General features: G+C 47.2%; 1 protein-coding gene across 1 annotated transcript; it reads left to right on the forward strand.

Moving 5' to 3' along the window:
* Positions 1-349: 349 nt before the first annotated feature.
* On the forward strand, positions 350-17,807 carry LOC8030938 (ABC transporter G family member 23-like). The gene is made up of 4 exons (XM_042286977.1): positions 350-405; positions 536-1,913; positions 10,526-10,709; positions 17,575-17,807. Exons 1-4 carry the CDS (start codon positions 350-352, stop codon positions 17,805-17,807), a joined length of 1,851 nt encoding a protein of 616 aa, XP_042142911.1.
* The last annotated feature ends 9,969 nt before the right edge of the window (positions 17,808-27,776 follow it).

Raw genomic sequence — 27,776 nt, forward strand, 5'->3', positions numbered from 1 at the left:
AACTGTGACGTCACGAGTTGTGAGTCTTGTGACCTTGGCTACTTAATATTAGTTCGAACCACAGTTTCAATGGTATGTGACAAGCGCACAGTGAAAGATGAGAGGTAACCACCATCACATTTTTTAACCAACACCGGAAAGTTGGCAGTCTGACGTCACTATTTTCAGCAGCCATATTTAGATAGAAAATATTCCAAACGTTCGATGATTGTTGTCTGAAAAAAAATCTAAAAAGTTAATTTGTTAATCTTATTCGAGTTGCTAGACTCTGAAACAACGGCATATATTTTTTCTTCAGATTGATGACTTTTGATTAAGCATTCTAATATTTTTTTAAGTTTCTGAGCTCATGTGTCGTACCCACGTGGCCGCCCCACCGCCAACAAACAACAATACCTACACTTTGTTAGTCACAAAGAAAGACGAGAGGGAGGAGACTCGCTAAAGCGCGAGGTTCACTAAAGCAGAATTTTTGCCTCGGTGGACACTATCCAGTTACTCGACTAAACAACCACCTGGACCGAATTGTCCACAGCGCGGGACACGCAGTCAACGTGCATTCGGAACCCAGCATCAGTCAGCTCTTCAAAGTAACAACACGAATGGACGTTGAAACAGCCCTCTCTCCTGAAATCGCCATTGTTTCTAAATCCTGGCAAGAAGACTTGGACCCTCCACAAGAACCAAAAGAGGCAGTGGAGTACCCGGGTGCCCCAGGGTTCCTCGGCGATGCCGTCGCAGGGGTCAAGTCCCCCACGAGCGATCCGTCTACAAGGTGCAAGCTAGCAGTGGACGTGCGAGGCCTCGAACTGTGGTACGGCGCCGGTGAGGACAAAGTAGAGATCTTCAAGGGCATCAACGTGAAAGTGCCTCGGGGCGTCATCTACGCACTGCTTGGTTCATCCGGCTGCGGTAAGACGACGCTGCTACGTGTTATATTGGGCCGCAAGCCGTTCCAGAAAGGTCATATCCGAGTGTTTGGCCTCCTTCCTGGCACTCCGGGTTCAAAGATACCGGGCTCCAACGTAGGTTACATGCCCCAGGAACTGGCGCTTTACGATTCCTTCTCCATCCAAGAGACGCTCGTCTTCTTCTCCCGGCTCTACAACTTGCCCAAAACACAGATCGAAGAGCGGATTGACTTCCTTCTCGAGTTCCTCGAGCTCCCCGAGAGGACTCGGCTGGTGCACTACCTTAGCTGGGGTCAGAAAAGGAGAGTGTCCCTGGCGGCCGCCCTCGTACACAGCCCGCCCTTGCTCATTTTGGACGAACCTACCGTCGGCATTGACCCCGTCTTGCGCAAGTCCATCTGGGAGCACCTGGTCACGCTTGCCGCCAAGGACAAGATGACCATCATCATCACCACGCACTACATAGACGAGGCGCGCCTGGCGGGACAAGTGGGTTTCTTGCGCCAGGGAAAACTGCTAGCTGAAGCGCCGCCGGAAGACCTGATGCGTGGTCACAACGCCAGCAACCTCGAAGAGGTCTTCCTGCAGCTCGCGCAGGGAGAAGCCCAGGACTCTTCTATACACCCCCAGGCTAACGTTTTTCGCACGCTGCTGGGGCGGGCTTCCTCGCATTTTCATCACGTGAGCGATTCCGAGTATTCTTTCATGCAGTCCGTAACTGCGTTGACGACGCAGGAACACTTAATTACGCGCGGGAAGGACTTGAAGCGCTCGTGGGCTCGCACGTCCGCCATCCTCTACAAAAATATGATCAATTTCCGGCGAAGCTACAGTCTGCTGCTCTACAGCTTTCTCCTGCCCTCCATCGAGGTAATGATCTTCGTTGCCGTCGTCGGCCGGACACCTTTCGGGTTGACTTTGGCCACCGTCAATGAGGACAACGGCACTGCGGGAATAGGCGCCAGTTTTCTAAAGCTCCTGGACGGCACCGTCATGCCCCAGGTATATATTTTAGGACCATACAATTACGCTAATGTCTCTATTGGCGACGTGCGCGACCGAAAGCGTCGCTGTGGTCGGCCTTCCACGATTGGCCCAAAAGCTGACTATGACGTCGGAAAGGGTATACCATCGACGGAAATAACAGGCATGAAAGAACTTTAATTTCGACGGTGTTGGCAGTGTTACTTCGAGAGCGCAATGATTTCAGGCTTGCACCATGCTATTTACAAACACCATCGAACTTGTTGTTCGCAAGGTAATGACGTCACAAGGGGGAACCATAGGAGGGCGACACCGAAACATCTCGCCGCTAATGGCGTGGGGCGAAATATCGGCTTCTATTGGGCAGGAGATCGAACCATAGGGGGCGCTTTATCGAGCTTGTTGTCCCCACCAACGTTACTGGAGCAAACTCATGGCGAATTCCATTGGTCGTTTTGGAGCGCGCCGGGATCGACTTTTCTGGAGCGAGCCTTTTCACTGGGCGATAGGGATCGAGGCCGACGTGTTTCACTGGTCGTTTTGGATTAGCTCCCGCTCCAGATCTCGATCTGGATCCGAGAAAAGTCGCTCCCACGATTTCGGCGGATTCAACCGGAAGCCAGTCGGGCCAGCCCTCGGCGCACACACGTGACTTCCTTTCTCGTGGGGCATCTCGCCTGATCTCGCCCATCTCGCCTCAGAATAAGCACGTCGCGGGCTGGGCGCCTAAATTGTCTCGACATCAGAAGAATTCGTAATGGCCGCTTGCTTACCCCTTGGCTCGGCAGCCGGTTCGTTTTCCAGGAAGGAGAAGAGAAGGTATTTGCCGGCGCCACGGGCATTCCGGCAATCTTTGCTAGAAGCGCCTGAGCCATTCCTGCCACTCGTGCGTCGAACACGTGTTAGCGCCGCGATTGCGAACACGTCTTCGAAACCACAGCGGCGGCCGCGGAAAGGGGATTCCCGGGCAGTTGAACGACGGGAAGGCATCCGCCGATCCCGGAGCAGTGGTCCTGTTCCACTGGGGATTCGTAGGCGGCGCGACCCCGTTCGGATCGTGTTCTCCAGTCCGGATCTGGTCAACTCATCCTGGCGCGCTCCAAAACGCCCAGTGGAATTCGCCATCAGTTTCGCAGCTCCCTATTCTGTATTCTCGCCTGCAGAGGCGAGTGGCCCAGGTGGCGGTCACGAGAACTAGCGGCGCTGCAGTCGGACCTTGCATCTCGGTCTCGCGCATGGTCTACTACCACCGCGTTGAAAGCTTCCTTTTCTTTCTTTTTTTTTTTTCCATTTTTTATTTTTTTTATTTTCATGTGTATAATAGCAAAAGAAGATGATAAAGATGAAGTGTAATACACCACAGAGATCAGAATCAGCGCATTGTGAGTGTTCGTTCTTTTAGTGTTTGAAATGTTTTTTTTTTGTGTGTGCGTCTGTTTCCTTGCGCTGAGAAGTGTTAGTATGAATCGCCTACTCGCCCAAACTCAAGTATTGCTATTGAAGCTTCGCGGGCTAGACAATCCGGAAGTAAGACTCGACTGCAGCGCTGCTAGTTCTCGTGACCGCCACTGAGCCCACGTCGCAGGCGGAGCTGTGAAACTGAGCTTGCTCCAGCAACGTTGGTCCCTACAGCCCGGTGTTAATTAACACAGCATAACAAAGAAATCGGACCTCGCCTAGCACGGTCTGACCACAAGCGCTTCGCTCTGACCAGTGCTTCAGTCGCACAAGGAGCGGCCTTCGAATCATCATCTTCTATTTCTCGGATCAAAAACAAACAAGATAATGCGGTTTATTGTCCCCACAGCTGAAGCGCACCGCTAGAGGCGTGACTGTTCGATCTCCTCTACAATATATATGTACTGCGTTTCGCACTAAGTCCGACCGATATAGAGCTAATCAAGCAGCGCCAAAAGTATGTACATTCTCACGATTCTCGTCGTTTTCGTGCGCTTGCAATCACCGGCTAAACAAATCGTGCGCACAAAAAAAAACACGCAGAATCACGTTACATTTACTGCGCGTGGTTGGTTTAGCCACTGATAGCGAACGCGCATAAAGACGATTAGCGAAATCACGACGAACCTTTGGCGTTGTTTGAATATATAGTTTTAGATCGTACCCGTTTAGGAAAGTGTGCCCGCGGGCTCGTGCTCAGTCCATGCTTCGAAGTTCGAAGTGACGGCACGATCTCCCTCTATAGACGCTTTCAGGCAGCTGTGCATGGGCGCCGCCATAACCGACCTTCAGTTTTTGTTTCCTCTTATTCCGTTCGATCCACTTCATCATTACCACAGCAGGACAGGTAATTGCCATTTCAGATTCTACTGTGTCCTTCTCCCCAGCATAGGCCTTTGTGGAGACTCGTCAACGCCCGCTTCAGTCGCTCGACATCTCGGTAAGACAAGAGAAGGTCGGCTATGGCGGCTGAATTTGGCGCGCGCTGAAAGCGTCACCCTAAGTTGTACCGCAGCGAAGGCTAGAAGCTCGAGCTCATAGCGTTGGCAGCTGCCCTTAGTGCACGAGAGCTTGCGCCGGCGAGATGTGCCCTAGAGCATGGAGCTCGCGCTTGTAGCCTTTCCTGCGGTAAACACAAGGTGAAACAGAGTGTAGCAAAGCGAAGCTGAAGCTGTACGGTCGTTAAAGGGGCCCTTCGGAGCGTTCTGCGATGGTCTATTTATGGCGGTAACTCAATCTACAGGCCCTAAGGATCCTAAAAATCATAAAATTACGGTCATGCGCGGCAGATTTCCCTCTTAAAATTGCTATCAAAGTCCCCGGCACGCCCCCCTTTTTGAGATGACCCCGGAAAACGGGAGGGGCATCTCTTTACACGTCAGCCAATAGCAAGCGAAGGATTCCGGCGTCAACGCGCGTCACCAACGCGGCCGACCGCCGACCCGCGGAGGAATCTCTCCGGACTTTGTGCTCGGCAGTCGTCGATCGTCGCACCGCACCGTCGCGCTGCTACTGCAAATGCAATACGCAGTCGCATTCCACAGATGACAAAGGAAACGTTTGACTCGTTGACGTGGAAGGATTGCAAAGCTGGCTTCGGACTCGGGATCCACGAGAAGAAGGAACACGTGTCCCGCAAAGGCACGCCTGCACGCGCCCCGGGAAGCAGACGAGCCGACGCGCCGACGCATCACCCCGTAGCAACAAGCTTGCGGGGAGAAAACATAGTTCGCTGGTTTTGGAGCGATAATAGACCCTTTCCGAAATTCAGTCTGGCCACTTTGATCACTATCATCACCATCTGAAAAATGGTATATGTGCCATACGAATGGCGGCTTTCTAATTACTGATGAAGGAACATGTTGAAGATACTTCTAAGCTGAGGATTCGAAGCCTATACATTCTAGACGTTAGCACGTTGCGAAACCGGAATCGAATGCAAGCGCTGCGTAAGTGTTCATTTCCCAGTGAACCTGTTAGTGGCACAAAATCGACTTCGAAACCCCTTGACTTGGCGCTTGGTTCTGACTGGTTGCATCGTTGTGTAAATCGACACTGGAAGAGATGATCCAGAAAAACCTGTATAGCAAAAAGTTTATTCTCGTCTGCCGTTGACATGCAAAAGTGACGGTGCCCGATAAAATACTGCAGGCTACGGGTTCATTGCCGCCATTCGTATGGCAAAAGTTAAACCGCCATTTCAGCCTCCAGATGGCACTGAATTTCGGAAAGGGTCTATTGCGGACTATGTGTTCCCTCACCACAGTCAGTTCACGTTTTTCTCACTCTAAATTATAACAAGCTTAAAAAGTGTTGCAATAATAACGTTCGCATTCACCGCGAGTTGCAGCAGTTCCATTGGTCAAGTTTTAGCGATGGGCGGGGAATGGGGGATTGTCTTCCAAGAGAAAATAGTCCCGATATATTTCTACTGCCATCAGCTTAATAAACGGTTTTGTAATCTAAAACTTTGTATACATATTAACTTGCACCTGCTGCGCAATATAACAACATAAAAAGACGACCTAGAAAGCCCCGGAGGGCCCCTTTAAAGTCACTATTATAGCGCCGAGGTGTTTCGATGGCGCTCTCTCGTGGTTCAATTCCGTTCGTGACGTCACGGCCAGCATTCGCCTCGCTGTGACTGCAGGATTTGCTTCGCTGTGAAACGGCGATGGGGCAGGCATCATCAGTATACATGTGGAGCTATGGTTTTTCGGCCAATCGCGAATTCCGACCTCTTGGTCGCGCTAGTGCCTAACGGGGGTAGTCACTGGACGCCATATTGGAATGCGCTGTTCACTGGACATGCTCAGAACACGCTCACGCTTATATAGATTCTCAAGACGGGCAATCGTGCTGGTGTGGAATGCACGTGCACATGCACAGTGGAAGCTCGCCGTCGGAACGCGCTGCGCAGCAATGCATTCGGGTATGACCGCCAGTGAATGCACCCTATTGGGCAGGAGGTCGAACAGTCACGCCCCTAGCGGTACGCTTCAGCTGTGGGGACAACAAATCAGATTTTCTTGTTTGTTTTTGATCAGCGAAGTCGAAGATAACGATTCGCAGACCGCTCTTCGTGCGACCAAAGCGCTGCATGGTCAGAGCAAAGCGCTCGAGCCCAGGCCGTGCTGTGTTCAATTTCTTTGTTACGCTGTGTTAGTAAACACCGGGTTGTGGGGACAAGAAGCCGGTAACGCGTTACAAGTAACGGCGTCATCAATAACGCGTTACTTTTTTCGGTAATGCGGTAACGTAATCGTTACATTTTCGAAACAGTTACGAGTAACGCACGTGTACTTTACTTATTTCGGGTAACGGGTGGCGTAGTTACATTATTCGTTACATACTCTTCCCGAGACTTTTAGATATAAAATCACGCTTACAATTACACTTAATTTCTTTTTCCTGTTTTTAGGCGCCAAGCTATGTTAAATTTTGAGTTTGCGTCTCTGTATTTGTTTCTAGTGAGTATTTGGATGAAACCGTAAAACAATATAAGGCAATTATCTTCAGTCTTTATATATAGACAAAATGTTCCTTGAAACATGGCGCTTATACATACCTCTAACGTAAAAAAAAAATAAAACGTGTTAACTCCTAATGAAAAAGTAACGCAAAAGTAACTTGAGTTACTTCTTGTAGGTAACAAAAAGCGTTCCTTTTATTTTGAGGTAACGTAGGTCGGTAACGCCTTCCTTTTATTTGCAAGTAACAAGTAACGTACTTCGAAACTTTCTTTTTTTGGTAAACGCCCATACAACACTGCAACAAGCTTGATAAACCGCCCCGATGTAGTTCGATCTCCTGCCCAATTGTCTCCATCGTATAGTAGCGTTGACTGCGGTCCGACTTAACGCAAAACGAAGTGTTATAGCATTGAAGGCTGGTTCACGCAGCACGTATTCTTACGTTACGTATAAATCACCAAAACATCCGTGCCTTGAATTCCGCGTGCCAAGATATCTCCTTGAACTGGTAGCCACGGTTAATATGAAGCGTAGATATCCCGGTGACTTGTACGTAAGCTTTCGTAACGTAACGAAACGTAACGTAACGTAAGAAAACGAGGCTGTGAGAACTAAAGTCACTGGATCCTGGAAAAGTAGCGCCACAATTGCCTTTCCTGCCAGCTAGCCGAGCATTAATACTAACATACAGACGACAAAAGTACTTAAAATGATTGGCTGGTTAAGAAACTTTTATTTACTAATTCAGCGGAGCTGGGCCACACCTACTTACTTTACATCCTACTTAGCTAAACACAGTCGTAAGGCGCATGCAGACCTTGTTGCCACTCACAACAACAACAACAAAAAAAGAAAAGAACGAGAGTGCTAACGCCAGAGGAACTACAGTTCACCTAGGGTCCGAAGTTTATTTTCCAGGTGCGGTCGGCCATCTTTTCTCGTGGCGTTCGCAGCATTGGAAGCATTGGCCTGAAACGACGGTGTTGAACAGCGGCCCTTTTTCTCTACACGTTTGCAAGTTGGGTCTCCGGGAGCCGCCATCTTGCTCATTTGCGGTTCGCTCGGGCGCGGTCATAATCCGATTACGACGCCTTGCTGAGGTTTCGTAACCGGGAGTTCTTTGAGGTAATTTTACACGAGTAAGGTCCCTGCCCCACCACGCTTTATAACGCGCAATCGTCTGACGACGTTGTTCACAATTTTCGTCTGCTCCACCTTCTAGCGAATGATACCACGGATTGCCTTTGAACTTTCAGTTCGTCTTATTGGGAGACGTCAAGGGGCTGTGAAGCTAACGTTGCAGCTATGCTGCCGCGCAGGTATACAGTTGTAGCGCAGCTCTGTCACCGTAGTGACGTCCCATAAGGCGCTCCGTCCAGACAGGAACTCGGGAACTGCCAATGTCACGAAAAATGCGCGAGGGTTCGAAATGTATTGTGGGACCGGCGGAAAAGACAGTATCTTGCAACAACATAGAGGGCATAACAATTCTGGGGTGAAATATGCCCTGTCTAAACGGCTGTAAGAGTCGCGGCGTGACCGCGTGTAACCAAAGTCATTGAGACTCTTCATTAGCCAAGAGTCCCGGAATCGAAAACCACGAATGAGGCGCCCTTGGCGTTCCCTGTGGACAGCCCTCTGCGAGGTCCTTCAATCTATCACGCAGATAAAAACGCCGAATGCTACGCTTTCGACGCTGTCTAATTGATGCCATCAGCTCGTAGCGTAAGCTGCGTCTGGATTTAAAGACCGACGAGCGGCCAGAAAGAAGGAAAGTCTTCCTCGATTCCTCCTTTCCCCCCGGGGAAGGGGGAGACCCTCCTTCTATTTGCGGGGAGCTCAGCGACCAGCTCTTGTGGGCACATGGGGGAGAGCAGAGAGGGAATGGCGAAAAGGAAACTGGGAACCGGTTTTCTTCCCGGCAGAAGACGATTCTGTGGGTCGGCATTTACGGTGAAACAAAGTATACTGACTTGAAAAATACATTCGAGTCCTACCGCTGTGCTGACGCACACGCTCATTGCGCGAACCCGCTGAGTTCCTAGGTAAGAACCAATCGTGATGACCCGGCCTTTTGGATCGTAAGTGCAAAAACTGCTCATCAGCAAACACCACCGAAAAACGATAGCGCCTATGCGCGCGTATAGAACGACGACCTACAGGCCTGTAGCTCTGAAGTTTGGCCAGCGCCTGTTGCGTCCAAAGTCCACTATTTCTCGGTCGCGTTTCGGTTGCGCGTCGTTACGCTTTTTCACGTTGGTCGCGGACGCTAAGCTGAAAGAATTTTATTAATGGAAATAAATGTTGGAAAAAAAAGAACAAGAGCACAAGATCTATAATAAAAGTATACTTATCTTTATGATAGGACACCGAAAGCGCAAGCTACATTTTCCTTTTGTTTATTTTAACTTTTTTTATGTTCTATTAGATTTGCTGCTAAACGATGATATAAACGTTTGTGATGCAATACAACGTTTCACGTAAGCAACGCAATCGCCTAGCAATTTGCCATACACCGTTTCCTGTTCTTTTGAACGGCGTTGTCCGATACCAACCATTGGACACAAGGTCTGCGCCCTTTCCCCATCCCTCAAACGTGACAGGTTAAGGATTCGGGGGAGATTCCTCCCACTAATTTCCACTCTACAGTTGGTGACAAGTCAAGAACAAAGTGGAAGCTCCTTCCACCTCTTTCCACTTTAGCAAAGCGAGCGCTGGAGAGGAGGTCGCCTCCTCTCCACCGTTCGCTTTGCTAAAGTGGAAAGGGGTGGAAGGAGCTTCCACTTTGTTCTTGACTTGTCACCGACTGTAGCAGAGCGAACGCCGGAGAGGAGGCGACCTCCTCTCCAGCGCTCGCTTTGCTAAAGTGGAAGGAGGTGGAAGGAGCTTCCCCTGAGCTGCACCGCCTACCTGGCGTTAGCATCGACGCCAGCGCGTCTCGCAGCATCTCACCACGAGCGAGACGATAGCCCGCGGCCGCGCCGAGACGAACGCGTTTGTCGCTTTGATGCGACTCTCGTCTCGTCTGACTTCGGCATGTTTTCCTCTTGGGGCGACGTGGGGTCCATTAAGGATGACGTAAAGCACGGGCCTGGCTCAAACAGTGCAGTACAGCCAAAGCCACAGGAGAGGGAGCGTGTCCAAACCCTTTCAAAATGAGGAAAAGGAGGAACATGAGATAAAGGCTGGGATTCCCTGCCTTTCCCTCATCTTGAACAGGTTGGGATACGCTCTCTCCCCTGTAGCTTTGGTTGTAGCACACGGTTTTAGTGAGACGGAATGTTTTCGACTGGAGTGTTTACCGCGTCCGAAAAAATGGTCCCTCAATGTCCGCCTAATGACGTCAGAGAAGTGTCACGCTGTCGCCGGTCGCGATCCTGGCGGTATTAGAGCAGTTGTGGTATAGACGTGGCAGACGCCTGTACTGCTGCAGGCCGCTTTCCAGCTTGAGAGTCCACTGAAGCTTCAGCAGACCCCAAGGTTTACCACTGTGCGACGGCAGCGGCATTCACGTTCTCTCGTACTCCAGCCGCCAGGATCGCGCTATTCGACAGCGCGACAGGCCGTCTTCTGTGACGACATTTGTAGCCACCTCGAGACCACTTTTGATGTATGGGCGAGATGGGACGCTACACGCGCCAGTCGAAGACGTCTTTCGGGGCTCCAGGCACCGTAGTGGTGTGCTGCTGTCCCGCACAGGTGGAACACACGGACCTGGGCCAAGCCCTGGAGTCTGTGAGCAGCGGCCGGGCCTACGGTGCCATCCACATCGGCGGGAACTTCTCAACGACGTTCGAAACACGCTTCGGCCTCGCGGGAGGCTACCACATCAGCGAGGACCAGGCCCGTATGAGCACCATCAGCCTGCATCTGGACATGTCCAGTGCGTATATACCCATAGCATCAGACAGACCCACTGTTAGGCAGTCCGACATTAAAAATAACTGGAACTTAGCGAACCGTTTGAAGGTCAAGAACGAAGTGGAAGCCCCTCCCACCTCTTTCCACTTTAGTGGAGCGAACGCTGGAGAGGAGCCGACCTCCTCTCCACCCTTGGCTTTGTTGAAGTGGAAAGGGATGGGAGGAGCTTCCACTTCGTTCTGGACCTGTCACCAGCTATTCGCGTCTCCAGCTCGACGCTCGCCCTCCCGCGGCAGAAACGGGAAGCGCTCTAGTGAGGGTCCCCCGATGCTCCTGATCAGCGGGCACGGTGGAACTGCTCGCGATCATGGCTCGTGAAATGTCATTTTCGAATGCAAACAACACTCTTCACTGTCCCAACGTAGTGCTGCAGCCGGTATGGGATTGTACCTTACTGGAGAATTTTAGTATTGCGCATAGAACCAAACGCAAGAGGTGTGCGTTTGCTTTAGAGTTCCGAGCTCCACGTTGTGCGTGCGCCTCATCGCTATGCGCCATCCAAGACTGCAATTTTGGGCTCCGCGCACGCGCAGTGTGGTACAAGCAAAGTTAACGCAAGCAAACAGCGCTTGCTTTCGCTCTTATACGCAATACTAAAACTCACTACTGTTTCACCGGCTTCCAACGCCAACGAAACGTGCTGCAGTGAGCAGACGTGCAAGCAGGTGGGCGTTCCTTCGAACTGGAAAGGCTGAGATTGGCAAAACGACGGAGCGTAAAAATGAAAGTAACTAAATGTTATTAAAAAAAAAATAATTAATTCTTTTATTTTTTTTAAATGGGGAGGGGGCATTTGGTCTGGGAGGATATTGGCGGCGACTTTGGATGTTTTGCCGATTGTCAGAAGTCGCTACTTTGACAGTAAAATATACTTTATCCACAATTAAAGGGACACTGACACCCCCAAATTTTTTTTTCCATTTTTTGCCAGGCGCTTTATTAGGGTGTTTTCGTAGATGGTTTCTGCCGTCCCGCAACGGCTCTCCGCAACCCGCTACGATACCCGGAACTCTACGGTCAAGGCCATCGGTGTGAAGGCGCAGTCACGGCTTCTTCGTTGCGGAGTGCTTAGCGGAGGGGGAAACTCGGTCTACGAAAACTCCCTATTATGGTGTCGGAGGACTACCCAATTAATATTTTGCAACAGAGTAGCGTATTTTTTTAATAAAGCCAAAAGACGCAACTCCTCGAAACCGAAACCGAAACCCGACGGAGGTCGGAGAAGTGGAGAGAAGAGAGTGAGTGGCGGAAGTCACGTGACTACACCCGACCGTGCGTTCTTTTTTTTTTTTTTTTTTTCTCCTCTCCGTAGCAGACGACACGACATGCGGCATACGGGAACTGTTCGCTTTTGCAGTTATGATTGTTCCGCTCGTTGTTCAAGATGAGTTGTTTTGTACATTGAGGAGTTGGAGATGAGTAGTGAGTGCCCGTGGTGAATTTCCATGATCGGCTCCGAAAACAATACACCCAAGATGTTGCGTGAAGAGCTGGCTCACATGTGCTGCGTCCGAAAACAAAAAAAGGGGGCATTGTGCGACCGAGTTTCCGAAAGATCAACGGGGTCGGGACCAATGGCTGGCTGCAATTCAACATTTACGGGCACCTCGGAAAGCGGACGCTACCCGATTTATATGCTCCTTGCATTTTGTGGAAAGTGATTACATTGAGTTCGCAAGTGTCAAAAAGGAAATCTCATACCATTTAACTCAGCGAAGTGTCGTCCACAACATTTGTTTGTTATTTTTTTTTTCTGTTTCTTCAGTGATAATTATAAAAAAAAAAGATATGTAAACATCGGAAAATGTTTGAAAAAAAAAAAAAAAAAAAAAAAACGTTTCACGGGGGATCGATCCCGGTTCTACCAAGTATGAAGCGGACGTCTTTACCACTGAGCTACCGGGGCACCTCTTTAGTGGTGGATCTCTCTCCTTAGTAATGATCGGTAAACTGTAAGTTCGAAAGTTTGCTGCCGATTTTCCTCTAGCAAAAGCACTCCCGGGCCGAAGTCGGGAAGCACCACGCATTGGCGACATTCACACCTAGTAAAGAAATCGTACGCGTGCATATTCAACTCGAAGTAGACACGTCGTGCTTGACGTTTGCGCGAGCGATGTCTTCAGCCACGAGAAGGCAGCGACGGCTCGGCGACATCTTCGTGCAAACCGGCTTGGTGGTCGGGCGTGTCGTACGGGATGAATACCAATTCTTTTGATCAGTCCCAAATTTCTCTTTTAAAGGTAGACAGAATTCGCCGGTACCGCGAACAACAGTTCTGAAATAAAGGTCCCACGCCCGTCGTCCGCTGCCATCGCCGTCCCCGCGAGTCCCACGATACGCGAAACGACGAACGCACAGAATGCTTCCGGTTGTCTGTGGAACTTTTTTTTTTTCAATCAACGTATTTGCAGCTTTTTAGAAGCCACAAAAAATGGGTTTCATATTTTTTTCTATTTTTAACATTGAGTGTGTGCCTTCAGTGACCCACGACTTTGATCAAATTTGGTGGTCGCATCGATACCTTAGAAAACGGCCCGTGACCGCGGAAAAGAGAGTGAGCGAGACTCGAACCGGCCAGTTCTTGATCGGCGGTTTTCGGGCGGAAAGAAACCGAATTTCGAGCCGCAAATTCTGTTCTGGGTAGTTCAGCTCTCATATGTCACGTACAACTAAAAACCTCGGCGAGCATAAATACCCTGTCAGTGTCCCTTTAATGTAATTTTATATGGATTTCTCGCATTAGCTAGAATATTTTCATTGATTTTAGACTATTTTTATTTTATTACTCGGTAATTAAAACTGCTGCAATTGACACCAGTGGTGATAATTAGCACACTTTTGAATATCGTTTTTGTTCGCACGTTTGAAATTAAATCATAAGCAACAAATTATATTAGAGCATGAAAAATTACTTATTCAAATGTGAATTTTAATATTAATATTATTATTAATACAAATCGTGGCAATGTATGGCCCCAATTAACGCCAAGATCACGAAAATACGCCATTAAGCCATAATAATCTTTCCAGAAAGGTATTATTTTGTTTACTTTTTAGCATATAAAAAACTGAAATCGTTATCAAGATAGTCAAACACTGGATGTGATATGAAGTCATATGCTGTCACGCGTTTCTATAAAAAACACACACACACACACGCACACTTTAGCTGTCTGACTCGAATTCCGTCTTTGGGTTGTTCCGGTGAGAAAAGTGTTTATTAATTTATACGTTTTCTGGACATATTGCAAAAATTGGAATTATTCTCTTATTCTTGTGCTGGGAATAATGCTACACCAGTTAATCATCTAAATACCCCAAAACCCATTAAAAAGCCAACAGTTCATTATTTTCCATGACGATTATCTGAGCGAGAAAAGGCAGCGAGAACGCACAAATATCGGCACTGATTTTTTCAACAACCACAACTACAAATATCAGCCTGGATCGAACATGTATATGAAAATATAAAGTTTCCGCGAACAACTTCTCTAACTAAATGATTACGATGTGAGACACGTCTTGAGGTGTGAAAAAATCCGAACTTAAAACCCATATCGAGAAATTAAATCCAAGATAGAAGTTAGTTTCGGTTCGCTCCAGAATTAAAACGCGTATCCTTGCGTAAATATTACGCTAAACACCGTTCTTGTTTTCAGGGTAAGGGGTGACCTCCGCTCATAACACCCTAGCTTCCTCGTATTACCAGAAATAATTTGTGTCGCTCAGTGAGGCCAGCACACTAGACAGACTCAACAGCGGCACGCATCTCTGACCCTCACTATAACGGCCATTTTGGAAAATGAGTGGCGCCACCTATAGTTGGAGTCGCGAAGTTCCCGTTCTGAGAAAGCACGTTCCGAAGCCGCGATCCCGTGCCTGTAGTATTCGCTAGTAAAATAGGGCGGGGAAGGGGGGGGGGGGGGGGGCTCCGGTGAGATTTAGGTAGTCACTGGTTTGTCTCAAAATTTGTTCCAACACATTAACAGGCACATCTTAACTAGATTAAAATTCCAACTTATTTTTTAGAATGCAGCTCTTAGGCGCCCGTTTCCGGCTTGAGTGGCGTCGCCGTCGGCGTAACCGCGCGGTGCATTATGGGAAATGCCCCTTAATGCACCGCGCGATGGTCACGTGACCCTGGTCTAGGGACCCTCGCGCGGTGCATTATGGGACGTTTCCCATAAAGCACAGCGCGGGCTCATGTGACATCACTAGGGTCAAGGGACGTCACCAGGGTCACGTGACGTCACGTTATGTCAAGGAAAAGCAAGGAGGACAGGAGGAGGATAGGGTACGGATGAGGAGGAAGAGCATACCGTCTCCTCCTTACCCTCCCCTCCTCCTTCTTGAAAGCTGCGCTCTAATTCATCACTACAAAGAGTTGTAAGCGTCTTTCACTTTTTTTTTTTTTTTTTGCAAAGTTACTGAAAATTTAATTTTGGTCTCTACTGGCAACACTAAAAGCGCGACGTGAGATGTCTTAATATGGGGGCAGTAGAGCTTGTCCCTAACGGGTTCCATGAATTTTGATGGTGTGAAATGAACGTTGAAAAACCTCACGCCAGCAAAACGCAAAAAAAAAAAAAAAAACTACACAAATACTTTTTAAACTACCTGCTGGACTCGCAAGTTATACAACATGTCACCCCAATGAACAAAGCGGGAAATTTTACAGTTGGTTTTCTTTATAACTACTTTGAATTTACGACTAATAAATAGCACGCCGGGAAGATCAAAGCCTGGGTATTCCGAAAATGTGTTTAGTTTGGGGTAGCTCTAAAATAAATCATGATTGAACGCTGGCTCGCGACTTCTCCAGCCCAGGGACCAGCACGTGTATGTTCGTGGTTTTGTAAAACAAGCGAAACACGCGCTATATGTACGAAAGCACAAGAATGGCACCGGCCATAGCTGAAACTAAAGTCCCTGGATCCTGGGAAAGTAGTACCAGTGCCTTCCCGGCTTGCTAGCGGACACAAACAAACGTCAACTAAAAGACAACCGAACCTCGCAATGTGATTGGCTGATCTTTCTCAGTTGCCATGGCTATCGCAATTTTGCTCCATTCAGATCTTCGAAGCTTCGGAAGGGTCGTTCTGAACCAGTTGCGCCAAGATTGCCGTGGAGCATCATGGTATACTGAAAGCGTTCCTCGCCAATATGAGCGTCTAGGGCACTATGCACGCAATCAACTTATCAATCGTGATTATCTCCACAAATCCTTTACAGTGGTATTACTCTTTTTGGCTACTTCAAGACAGAAAAAGTATTTTTCAGTGTCTCCAAGCACCGACGTCGCATGGTGCCGGTGCGGTGATGTATGGTTGTTTCGCCGGTGTGTCGATAGCAAAATCAAAGTATACAAGAAACGTCTCTATAAGGTTACCTATCACCAGAGACTTTACATCAGCTTACCAAGAATGAAGAGGTCAAAGAGAAATTGCTCACTCCATGAACCAAAACGGAGACCATTCGGAGAGCTTGGTGCTACTTTCACAGGATCCAGTTATTTTAGCTGAAACTAGAGTGAACTGGTAATCTACCATGAGCCGATGTCCCTGGACGCTGATGAAGTTCCGAGAAGGCTTGGACATCTCAATTTTTACCATGCATGCCCCGGTCTTGAGGTCCGGGCCATCCGGCCAATCTCGAAACGTCGCGCGTGCGTGCGTTTCACTTTGCCATGGTGGCTCGGGACATGCACCAAGCACTCCTCCGGAACGTACAGGGGAATGCGGTAAATGGAGACGTACAGAATGTGTGACCCCACTGGCTTCAAGTGGACCTCGACTTCTTCGAGCACAAGGGAACCTCGCGCTACCAAACGTTGGGCGGCGGTTGTGCGAGCCTTCAGTACAGCCAGACTCCGGTACTTCCAGTACCTCCGTGGTGCTACAAGTACTGGCGCTGTCTGCTCCGGCGACTGTCTAGATGCTATCCATGATGGTACCTACCGGCGTTTCCGCCAGTACGTTGAAGTAAAAACATTGCTCCCTGGTCGGCGTCGGCGACTTAATGGACGACATATCGGACGCGCTCGCCCCCGGGAACCACGATAAGAACGGGATCCCGAGGTGGGTGGGAGGAACGGCAAACTTTGCTCGACAGCTCTCGACGATCTCAGCCAAAAGTCTTTGCCATGCTTGCCAAGTTTCGAGACACATCACATACAAGTCACAGATTTTACGCACTCTGCGGTATGAACTGAAGTCACGATGGATCGAAAATGTTCAGTATTTCCGTTTGCACTCCGGCTTCTTCGTTTCCTTCAGATCTCAACAATCAATGCGTAGCATTTTCTTCTTGGCGTTTTAGAAAGTGTACTACGCCATTGCCCGGCCCGGCCCGGACCCTGAAACAATCCATGCCACCCGGCCCCGTGCAGAGCTCTGTATTAAATTATGACCATAAATTACTATCGCAGAAGGTGTTTTAATGGCCCCTTAAGAGGGTGCATCGGTGATCCTCCTACTGATAATTAAAGATATGTGTTGAGGGAAAGGAAAGCAGCTTTAAATTAACACTAAGTACGTATAGGTTTTTTTGTTTTTTTTAAGAAGTACATATATTCATTTGTCGGTACATTTTGGCATGAATAAACACGCCTGTCGTCTGTTGTACATTTTTACTATTTGCTACAACCTTTGAATATAGGCCAGCCTGGTTAACCCAACAAAAAATTATAAAATGCATGTCTATATATAAGAAAAAAACTGATTGCAAGCGATCTAACTGCTCGTTTAATCACGATCTCCGATGCAAGTCTGTATCTTGTGCGTCTTTGATGCCGAGGTCCTTTGACGACCGCGTTTCTTTCCACGTAGATCAGCAAATCCTGATGACCATCAATTTCTACTTGCGCAAGGCCTCCGAGGCCCTGCTCAATAACTACTTCCAGGCACGGAACATGTCCACTGGAGGGCTGAACAGTGTCGTTGAGGTACGTAAACGAACAAGTTTTATACTGACCACGAAAGCCTTCCACTGGACAGGACAAGTTCTCAAGTACCAAATAAAAATAATCAGCAAACATTTTTATCCCGTTACCAGTGTTTAAAGCACTGCAGTGGTTTACTATTGTTCGTTTAAAATTATTTAGCGAGATTTGATTCCTTTAAAGTGTTTTCGGCGCTTCCTAGAGTTATCCGCGAAGCAACAAACAACTGACGGCGATTTGATAGGGCGCGGCGCCTGAAACTTGGAAACCACTGACGTATGTTATGTGTCATGTTCTCAAAACGTAATGGCGAGCGTGAACATCCTGCGCTTCATTCGAAAGTTTAGTGCAAAATTAGGGAAGGGATACGGGTTTGTGTGCTTGACCGGCCTTTCGCGTGCGTGTGGTCTTGCCAAACTATGCTATTACAAGTAATATCAATGCTCTTAGGACACAATCCACAGTGCATCGCAGACAGAATGCGCATTCACTCATCGCACATCGTCCTCAAGTTCCACTATGTCCACCAGCCGCCTAAAACAGTGGCGTACTTTGGGTTCTAGTTTCTGTCCCTGCGCTCGCAGAAAAGTGCCAGGAACTAATTTAAATTTAAAAAAAAAACCGACTTTTGAGAAATTTGATACGATCTGTATGCTTACGTACCCGCGGGCAATATGAGCTGAAGCCCCCGATCCGGGCCTTTTCTGCGTCTGCGGTCTCCACAAGCCCTATCATTTCTCAATATGTTAAAGGATACTAACTGTGGGACCATTAAATTTGCATTCTATTCTATAGTTTGGACTACAGCTCTATTAAAATATAGCAGGTACGCCAAAAAAAAAAAAAAAAAAGAGTGAATGACTGTTTCAGCTCGTATTGTATACACGCGATAGTACGCGTACTAATGCAAGTTGTTATTTTTTTCTGCGAAAACTGGCAGCTCGTGCCTGTCTACGGCAGCTTGGACGCAACGTTCACCGACTTCGTTGCTCCGGGGATGATCCTCACGTAAGTCGACTGCGCTTCGTACATCCTTACGCTAAATGTAAGGCATAAGAAGCACGCGCAAAGCTGCGTGAAGGAAACGAAATTTTTTCACCAGAAAATTTGTATCTAGTCTACGCGCATACGAAAGCCATACAGTAGTGCGGTGACATCGCTGTCCAAAATTTCTCCTTCTTCAACCGAACGAAAGAAAAACAGAGTACTGAGGACGAATTTATATTCGAGGATTTGCAAGGTCATATTTTGCGTATGGTGATATTTTCACGTTGGGCAAAGTGAGAGCAAAATTTATCACGTGTAGCTCTATATATCACATGAGTGCAACTATTCCACAGGGAGCTCAAATTCTCTACTCAAATTCAAATACTCAAAATAGCTTCTTTTTTTTTTTTTTTTTTCTCTCTCGTTAAATTTGCTTTTAAAAAGAATCGACCGCAAAAATAGCGCTCGTGCAACACCACCATACTCGCTTTCAAAAGGAATAATAATAATAAATTACGTTTTGCACATTATATGCTGCAACAAGTAGTTCTTAAAAGATTTGGTTCTCGGATGAAGAAGCAGTGTTTTTTTTTTTTTTTTTTTTTGCGTTTGAAGCGTGTACGCGTTGTTAATGTAACACATATAATATAAAATGCACCAACATATATCTCAATTCTCTACATGAAGGGAGAAATTAGTAATGATTCACGATGTGAAGAGACTTTCTTACTGCCGTTCTTGAGGTTAAAACTAGTATATACAGGAGGCGCACTACGTGCTTGCTACAAGTACTGAGATCATTTGAAGCGACAACTGAGTAAGGGCGCGGGATTTTAGGAAGGAAATTTGCAGCGCACTGCATCAGAATGAACTGAAAGTACCCATTTTGTACCCGCGGACATACGCTTCTTCATGGCTGTTGGTTTCGTTACTTGCAAAACCACTTGCGCTTGTAAGCGAGGTATGTTTTATTCAATAGCTGCTTCGTGCATTGAACGCGAGTCGCGGCCAAGTACGGGCCCGTGTTTAGTGTGCGCTGGATGGATGGATGGATGGATGGTAATGGATATACCCTTTGTAACGGGCGGCAGCTTGCGCTGCGTAGCCTAACATTTCATCATCCTCTCTTTTCTTTTCTCTTTTTTTTTTATTTTTATAAATTTTGTTCTAACGCAACCTTCACCCTCCTTTTAAAGTGTTTCCATTCCTTATTTTTATCTATATTTTTACCCCTCCCTAGATCTTTTCTACCAATCTTCCAATCTCCTCTTAGTTACCGCAATTCTTTCCCTATCCATTCGTCCATCCATGTCTACAAATCCCAGTGCCCCCTCCAAATTCGTAGTCATCCCCACCTTCCCAGAGGGTGGGACGAAGCCCCGTGCACCTCAAAATTACGTGTTTTATCGTTTCGTTTTCGTGGTTGCATATGTTGCATAAAGTGTTGATTTCCTGACCCCCCGTTCTATAGCTTCAAACAGTAATGAGCTCCCTAATGAATTATCATACAACTGTTCCTTCTTTAGTTCTTGTTTTTGTGCCCTGTATATTGTTGAAGCTGATTTCCCCTGCATTCCCTCTTCCCACAATTTCCTCTCTGTTTCCTTCACTCCCTTTTCTACTGATATACTCTGATCGGCCCCATCTGGTTGAATGTATTTAGGTCTCAGCTTGCGGGTTCTGTTTGTCCACTTCGTGTTTAGACTTTTCATATATGGATACCTGTACACCCCTTTCGCTGCCCACCGCGTATCCTCAATTTCAGCTAGTCTTTGTTCAAATTTTACTTTACTGATCGCTTCTCTACTCTCGAAAGATGCCCAACCCATATCCCCCTGTACTCCCTCATTTGGTGTATTCCCATGTGCCCCCAATGCCAACCTACCCACACTCCTTTGCTGTATCTCTAAACCTGCCTGAATTTCTGACCTCATACACAATACCGCATTCCCAAATGACAGTCCTGGCACCATGACACCCTTCCATACACCCCTAACGAATTCATATTTATTATAGTTCCATAGTGCCCTGTGTTTCATGATAGCTGAATTTCGTTTCCCCTTCTTTATTACAATTTCTTCATGGTCTTTGGGATACAGTCTTCCTTCACTTAAACATACTCCCAGATATTTGTACTTTTCTGCGTGTTCTATCAATGTGTCCTGTATCTGCAGGGATTCCCCCTTCTCGTCGTTGAAGACTATTATACCCGACCTGTCCCTACTAAATTTTAGTCCTAAATTGTCCCCTTTCCTGCTGCAAATCCTAATCAGTTCCAGCATTGTCTCACGACTTTCTGATACGAGTACAATGTCGTCTGCATACATTAACCCTGGTAATACTTGATTTACTTTATGTCCTTCCTTTATGTAAGGTTGCACTGTTCTAACCTTCTTTTCCATCTCACTGAGGTATATCATAAAGAGCAAGGGAGACATTGGGCGACCCTGTCTAAGGCCTCTTTTTATTGCTGCTGGTCTTGTGGTTTCGGCTTCCCATGTTATAACAACCCTATTATCCACATAAACTCGTTCTAGAAACTTAACCATGGTTCCCTCTAGTCCATATCCCTTCAGTTGGTTCCAGAGCTTTTCCTGATTCAGATTGTCATCTGCCCCTTTGATGTCTAAAAATGCTACCCATAATGGTCTTTGACTTGTCATTGCTATCTCTATGCACTGAGTCGTTACGAATAAATTACCATATAGTCGTCTATCTTTCCTGAAACCGTTTTGAAGCTCCCCCAGAATCTGCTTTCTCTCTGCCCATTCTTCCATTCTTCTTTTTACAATTTAGTCTGTATATTACTGAAGTTGCTGTGATAGGTCCGTATGATTTGATACTGTCTTTATCTCCCTTGCCCTTATATAATAATCTCATCCTGCTCAATTTCCAGTCACTGGGTACCTCCCCTCCCATACGTACCTGGCCAATCACCTGCCTTAGTTTCAATTTGCTTGTTTTGTCCAGAACTTTTATCAATTTCATTGGGACGCCGTCTGGACCTGTCGCAGTCCCAGCCGGAACCTTTCCTTCTGCTTTTTCCCATTCCCCAGTGGTCATTTCCTTTTCTTCACTCCTCCTCTTGTGTTGAGTAGACGCTACCACTCCCTATGGTCTGGTCTGATTCTAACTCTGAAAATGCGGCTTCGATTGTATGTCTAATGTATTCTCTTGCCTCTGCCTCCTCCCCCCCCCCCCCCCCCCAAAAAAAAAAAGAAAAAAGAAGAAAAAAAAACCTTTGACCCTTCCTGTGTGGTTAGTGTCTGCTGGTACCCATCAGTCTTTTTTCCCTGTGCACTGATGTGTTCCCAGAACCTTTTTGCCGCATTCTGATCCTTCTGGTTTATCTCTATCATCCGCTGGACCCCTGCCCTCCCAATTTTGGCCTGTATTAAAGGGACCATGAAATGACCTTTTTACTTTTTCCAGATAACTTTTACATTAAACCGTCAATGTTCACTGAATGCCGAACAGGCATCCGTTTTCGTCTCGGTTTATTAACTTTTACACAAAAAATTATTGAAATATCGACTTTTTCATTCTCTCCAACTGACCGCAAAAGAAGCCGTGACGTAGACCGTTTCCGGAACCGGAAGTTCTCTCGGCAGTAGGAGAATGGGAGTGTTAGCGGCAACGAGTTGGGGTGCGCCGGTAGGTTTTACTGCGCTGATGTCACCGACGTATTTCCTGAATCGGCGCCTCTCATCGCCGCATCGCAGCTGAGCGAAATTCAATGAGATATGTTGCGCTACAGCGACAGCATGGGACTAGTCCCATACGCCGGTATGCCTGTTGGGAAGTGCAGCGAGTCTAGTCACCACCCCGTCATTGTTGGCAGAAGGGCCGGCCCGTGTCAGTCGTTTGCAAAGCGACGTAGATGGCGTTTTTCGCGGCCTCGGAGATGCAGGAGCGAGCCGACGTTAAAAAAGATACGTTTGAACTACGAGTGTCAGCAAGAGCCACGTAAATACCTGCTTACACTCGGAGCGGACGCGCGCGCTTGATAGAAGTCTTGTATTCGCGCTGTTGGTAAGCGCTTCGGGACCGTTCTTTTACGATTGCAACTCGATACTGACGCGACACTCGGCAAAGAAAGGTTGGACCGGGGTCGACAGTGACGTGCAGTCTGTCAGAATAAAAATGGCATACCAATAACAAAGTGTACATACCGTGTTACGAAGGCAATCCATACGGCGTTTATTTCAGCTCTATATCACACAAAACAAGAAGATAGAATCGACGAGAGTCCCTTTTCGACGAGTGTTCGTCAACACTGCCTCGGAAAACAAGGGGAAGAGATTGACCTCCTCACCTCTTAATCTAGAATTGAGGTCAGTGATCAAACTATAATACGGGAAGGGTCCACAAGGGTCGCGCGGGCATATTCCATTTAGCACGCCAGCCGGTCGTAGGCAGACGGTCTTGCGACGAAGCAACGCAGCGCCGAGTCGGAATGCCTGCTAGGCCTATACGCTTCGTCGGAGTCGGTGAATCCAGCGTTCTCGTTCGTCGTGGTCTGTTTTAAGTACTGTTTTCTTGCTGCTTGAAGTCGGCACGCGCGGGAAGAACACGTAGAAAAATAAACGTTCAGTCAGTCAGAGTTTTGAGAGGAAGGAAAACAAAGAAAATAAATGTTCGTCGGTCGCCGCCACCCAAGTAACTGGCGGCCCTGCCCTACTGCGCACGCGCAGTAGTTGCTTCGTTTACCACACGATAGATGGCGCTTGGCTCTCAGCATTATCAAATTTGGCAATTTTCGGCACACATCTCTAATTATGCTACAAAATGTGGATCTGAATATTATTTAACAAAACTTTTAGGAAACATTCGCCGGCTATTTATTGTTTACGATCGCGGTGCTGGTGAGGTAGGCTCTTACCCAATAGGCGATGTGGATTCGGCTGACGTGCACCGATTCTGCGTATGCATCGTAGTGAACAGGCGAAGGAAGGAAGGCGCAAAAGAGTCCAGTTTTCTTTCAAAAGTTCTATGGCAAATAATTTTTTTGGGCTCCCTATTTTTGTGTTTTTGTGTTTCTTTTCACACCTTTTACGACGTGCGGTGGATGAAACTCGATTTTAAAATCATTTCATGGTCCCTTTAATGCTGAAGCCCCGCTTTCTTTCCTGAAAGTCCTCGCATTTTGACGCTACTTCGGCTAGTGTGGCCCCCTTTTTCTTTGCACATCTGTGTTCTTTAAATGCCGCTTGGCGTATCGGTATTGCTGCCTTAACCTCTTTATCCTACCAGCTCGATCGATGACGATGACGATAATAACTACCATTTTCTGTATATACAGAAGCTTTGCCAACAAGTGTTGGCCATGCTGTCTACAAATACTTTACTGGGAGAATACATTCTACTCCACTCATTTGCATTAGACAGCGCGCCTACAGCGCCAAATCCTCTTCTAGTGGAGTAGAATCTTCGAGAGAATGTATACCTATGCGCCTTGCACGCTCGCGCTGCGCCGAAGGCTGTCGCGGACGACGAGAAAGCAGAGACGACTGTCTCCGGTGTCTCGAAAATTGGCCAGACAATAGATACTGTAAAACCCTTAATGTTCGCGAGCCCTCAATTTTCGCGAATTTCGCGAATTGAAGAATTCGCGAAATTTAAGGGCGCGCGAAAATTTCGGTCCTTAAGATTTTCAATGCAGGCGTCTGGAATTCGCGAAATTTAGTGGTCGCGATTATGTCATCTGTGACCGATTCGCGAAAAATAGGGGCCGCGAAAATAAAGGGTTTTACAGTATCTACGCAAAAGATTTTCGCAGCGTTAGCTGTATTAATAAATTATCTGCTGTTTAGGCGGTGTTGGCATGCGCCAGTACGGCGCAGTCGAAATAATAAGAAGCAAAGTACTATAGGTTGTTTTCACATGACGTCAATCCGCCATTTTGTTGTTAGTTTGTTTTTCCAAACAAATTTACTACTATCGAGGATTACATCGCAACCTGTTGAGTTGTCAGCGCGGTGACAGTTATAAGCTTCTCTGCTCTACGCATTTAGGGGTCATGTAAATCCTTGGAATGCTCGCCTTCGGTACACGCCAAACAGCTCACAGCAACAAGATGGGGGACAATATTACTAAATATGACGTCAGTGAAAACTCCCTATAGTCAAAAACCCTCCCAACAGCCTCCACTCAGCCCGACTATTATTTTGTTACATCCCCTATTAAAAGAACATAACTTGACTTTAAAAAGTGTGATTGTTCCCATCTTGAAATATTTTGCGATGCAACGACATTTCGTCGTAATCTCGAAGGTATATGTTACTCGCGCAGTAATAAGAGTTTAAATACTATAGCTTTTTTTTTTTTTTTTTTCTAGCCGTTGCGATTTATTTATTACGCACCACACAGAAGACCACGCGCTATTTGTGGACACGTGAGATAGAGATACTAGGTACTGTTTTTATAATCGCTAATCTGCGCTTCCTCAATCTATTTAACACCAGAATCTCTTACTTCATGGCGGTGGGTCTCTGCGTGAACACGCTGCTCGGGGAGAAGGCTGACGGAATCCTAGAACGATGCACAGTGGCCGGTACGTCACGATACCCATTGCGACGGTTCTGGTTCGGCGAAATTTTGATAGACACATAGTTGCGTCAAGATTAGATCAAAACATTCCTAGACACATTTGAACTCTTGTAAGCCAAATTACAGCTCACAATAACTCTTTTTCGCGAAGTTATAGAATTTTTAATATTTGATCTGAGAGGCTAGAGGCATCAGTATTAGGGCAGAGCCGTATATGTAGAGAGTTTGGTCAATGGGAGGTGCGGGAAGAACCAGGGTGTGCGGCAGACTCGGAAAGAGGGCTTGGCATGCTCTCTTGACCAACCAGAAGCCGAAAAGAATCCCCTAGCGGTGGATTCTTTTCAAACAGTCCTGATCAAAAGTCTATGTTCGTATGTGGTTTTAATAAGCGCGTAAGAGTGAAGTGTAGTAACTCTTTGTGGTTGAAAATAGGGTGCGCGTGTTGTTTTGATCATGATCATGCAGAAAGATGTAAGAAACGAATGCGCCGCGCAACTCTGTTTTGCGCGGACAGAGTGTGACCGTTCGGACGGCAGATTCCCGGCCCTGGGCGCTTGGCGTACGGATCATGTCGATCGTTCCGCCAGTCGCACTCTTCCACCATCATTTTGGATTAACGTGATTGAAACATCACGTGTACCATATTTTCAGCCATTGAGAGTTACTCCAATGCAGTTATCAGGTTTGTTTCCCGCGACCACCGCCAGGGTATTATTTCCGGCTTCTGGTTGGTCACATTCAAATTTCTGAAGACGCCCTGGAACACGCCCAGCCCGCTTTCGGCCAATGGCGCCTCCTCATTTGTCTCCTATACTTCCCAACGAATGACCAAACTCTCTACATTTACGGCTCTGTATTAGGGGGCAGTACAGCTTGTTCCTGACTGGTTACAACAAGTTACAAAACAGATAACTAAATAGAGCAATGCCTGCGAATGGACGGATACTGACCGCTGTACCCTTTAAAATGGGCAGTAGCTTGCACCATCTATCGCCTTTCCCCGAAACGTCATTACTAGTGGATCAGCGACGCCGCCAGCGCGCCTTGGAGCCTCTCCCACCAACCACTGATCTCTGTTGGCTCTGTTGTAGTAGGCTGGATTGTGGATCAAGGCGTCTCTTGCTGGGGTCGAGCGGCACTATGGGCAGCCATCGCTTGACACCTGCAGATGATCCAAGCAAGTACTCTATGGAAGAAACCGGGGGAAATTGCAATTTTTGACCTTAGTAGATTGTTCTCGACAATGAAACTTTTCTCGAGACAACTACAAGAACAAAAAGTAAGGGCGCAAACGAGCTGGTGTACATTGCACATGGTTGAAAAAACCCCGAGACTGCGGGTAAACGACACAACACTAAAAGTGTTGTGTCGTTTACCCGCAGTCTCGGGGTTTTTTCAACCATGTACAACTACAAGTGTGTGTGTTTGTGTGTGTGTGTGTGTTTTTTTTCTTTGACCAAACAGCAGGGCGCATGTGGTGACTTTGATCTTTAAATAAATACGTTTCAAAGCAAAGCATCCCGTTTTCCGCGGATGACAGTAAGTATTCTGGACGCAACCATCAAAAACGTTAAAATACCAATATATTTTATTTTATTTTTTTACATAAACGTTTTGTGGTCGAGGGTGTCGAGGGTCGCTGCTTTGTTGGGCGTAAACTGTGATACGGTTCAATGAGACGAGGGTTGCCGAGAGTCAATGGGGAGTCGTTCTTGATCTCGAAGTCGTCAGGGCTTAGCAGACGATAAGTTAGGTCTTTATTGAGGACATTCGCATGTTTCATAAATCTTGTCCAAACTACTTCTGGTGCAAGTTTTTTGCTTTGAACTGCACTGAGAGCTTCTTTGTCGAGCTAAAAACTCGGAGTGTCGTTCATTTGTTGAACGTGTAAATTATTTAGCAACTGAAGCAAGCGATGCAGGCACAGCACATTAGATTTTTTTTTTTTTTTTTTAAATCGGCGTTTGAACGTTTGACAAATACCGATTCGATATCCAAGTACTCAATATAATTATTGCACAGCATAAAATACTCGCCTTCGAGCACCACGCGCACAACCTCAATGTTCCTACTTTTGTGTGTTTCTCCCATAGACTTGCGTGTATTGCCTGCATGGTGTCAAGCAATGGGCGCCGGTGATGCCACCCAACGTTCTCAGATCTATCAGTTGACAAGCTCCACGGAAGAGCGGCGTTCGAAATCGGTTCTTCTTCGATGCCTCGCGAGCAGGTACGGGCGAATATAAAGTCCCTTGATGTGTTGGCGTTTGTCTTGCAAGTAGCGTCAAAAGCGCCAGTGCACGAAACCCGTGTCTCGTACGGCCCTCGGAAGCAAATGGCGCCGCAGCACTGAATCTGAAATGAGCAGCCCTTGGAAGCGAATGGCGATGGAACACCCGCTTGTGGCACGTGTCTTGCGCGTTTCCAGAGCAATGGTTGGCGGTACTTGTTAGCGTGAATTTTATCAAGGGACATTAGGCGGATAGCGTTTTCAGCGCCACAAGCGTAAACGCCTCCACGAGCAACGAACAACTGTTTTCGAACGACGCTCTTT

Source organism: Ixodes scapularis, unplaced genomic scaffold, assembly GCF_016920785.2.
Source record: "Ixodes scapularis isolate PalLabHiFi unplaced genomic scaffold, ASM1692078v2 PGA_scaffold8__174_contigs__length_109621045, whole genome shotgun sequence".
In the NCBI taxonomy this organism is placed as follows: Eukaryota; Metazoa; Arthropoda; class Arachnida; order Ixodida; family Ixodidae; genus Ixodes; species Ixodes scapularis.

Excerpts from the sequence above, each read along its gene's own strand:
- LOC8030938 (XM_042286977.1), top strand. The coding sequence starts at position 350 with ATGTGTCGTACCCACGTGGCCGCCCCACCGCCAACAAACAACAATACC. Across the intron at positions 406-535 it reads AACAACAATACCTACACTTT|CGCGGGACACGCAGTCAACG; the intron begins GTTAGTCACAAA and ends AATTGTCCACAG. Across the intron at positions 10,710-17,574 it reads CCTGCATCTGGACATGTCCA|ATCAGCAAATCCTGATGACC; the intron begins GTGCGTATATAC and ends CTTTCCACGTAG.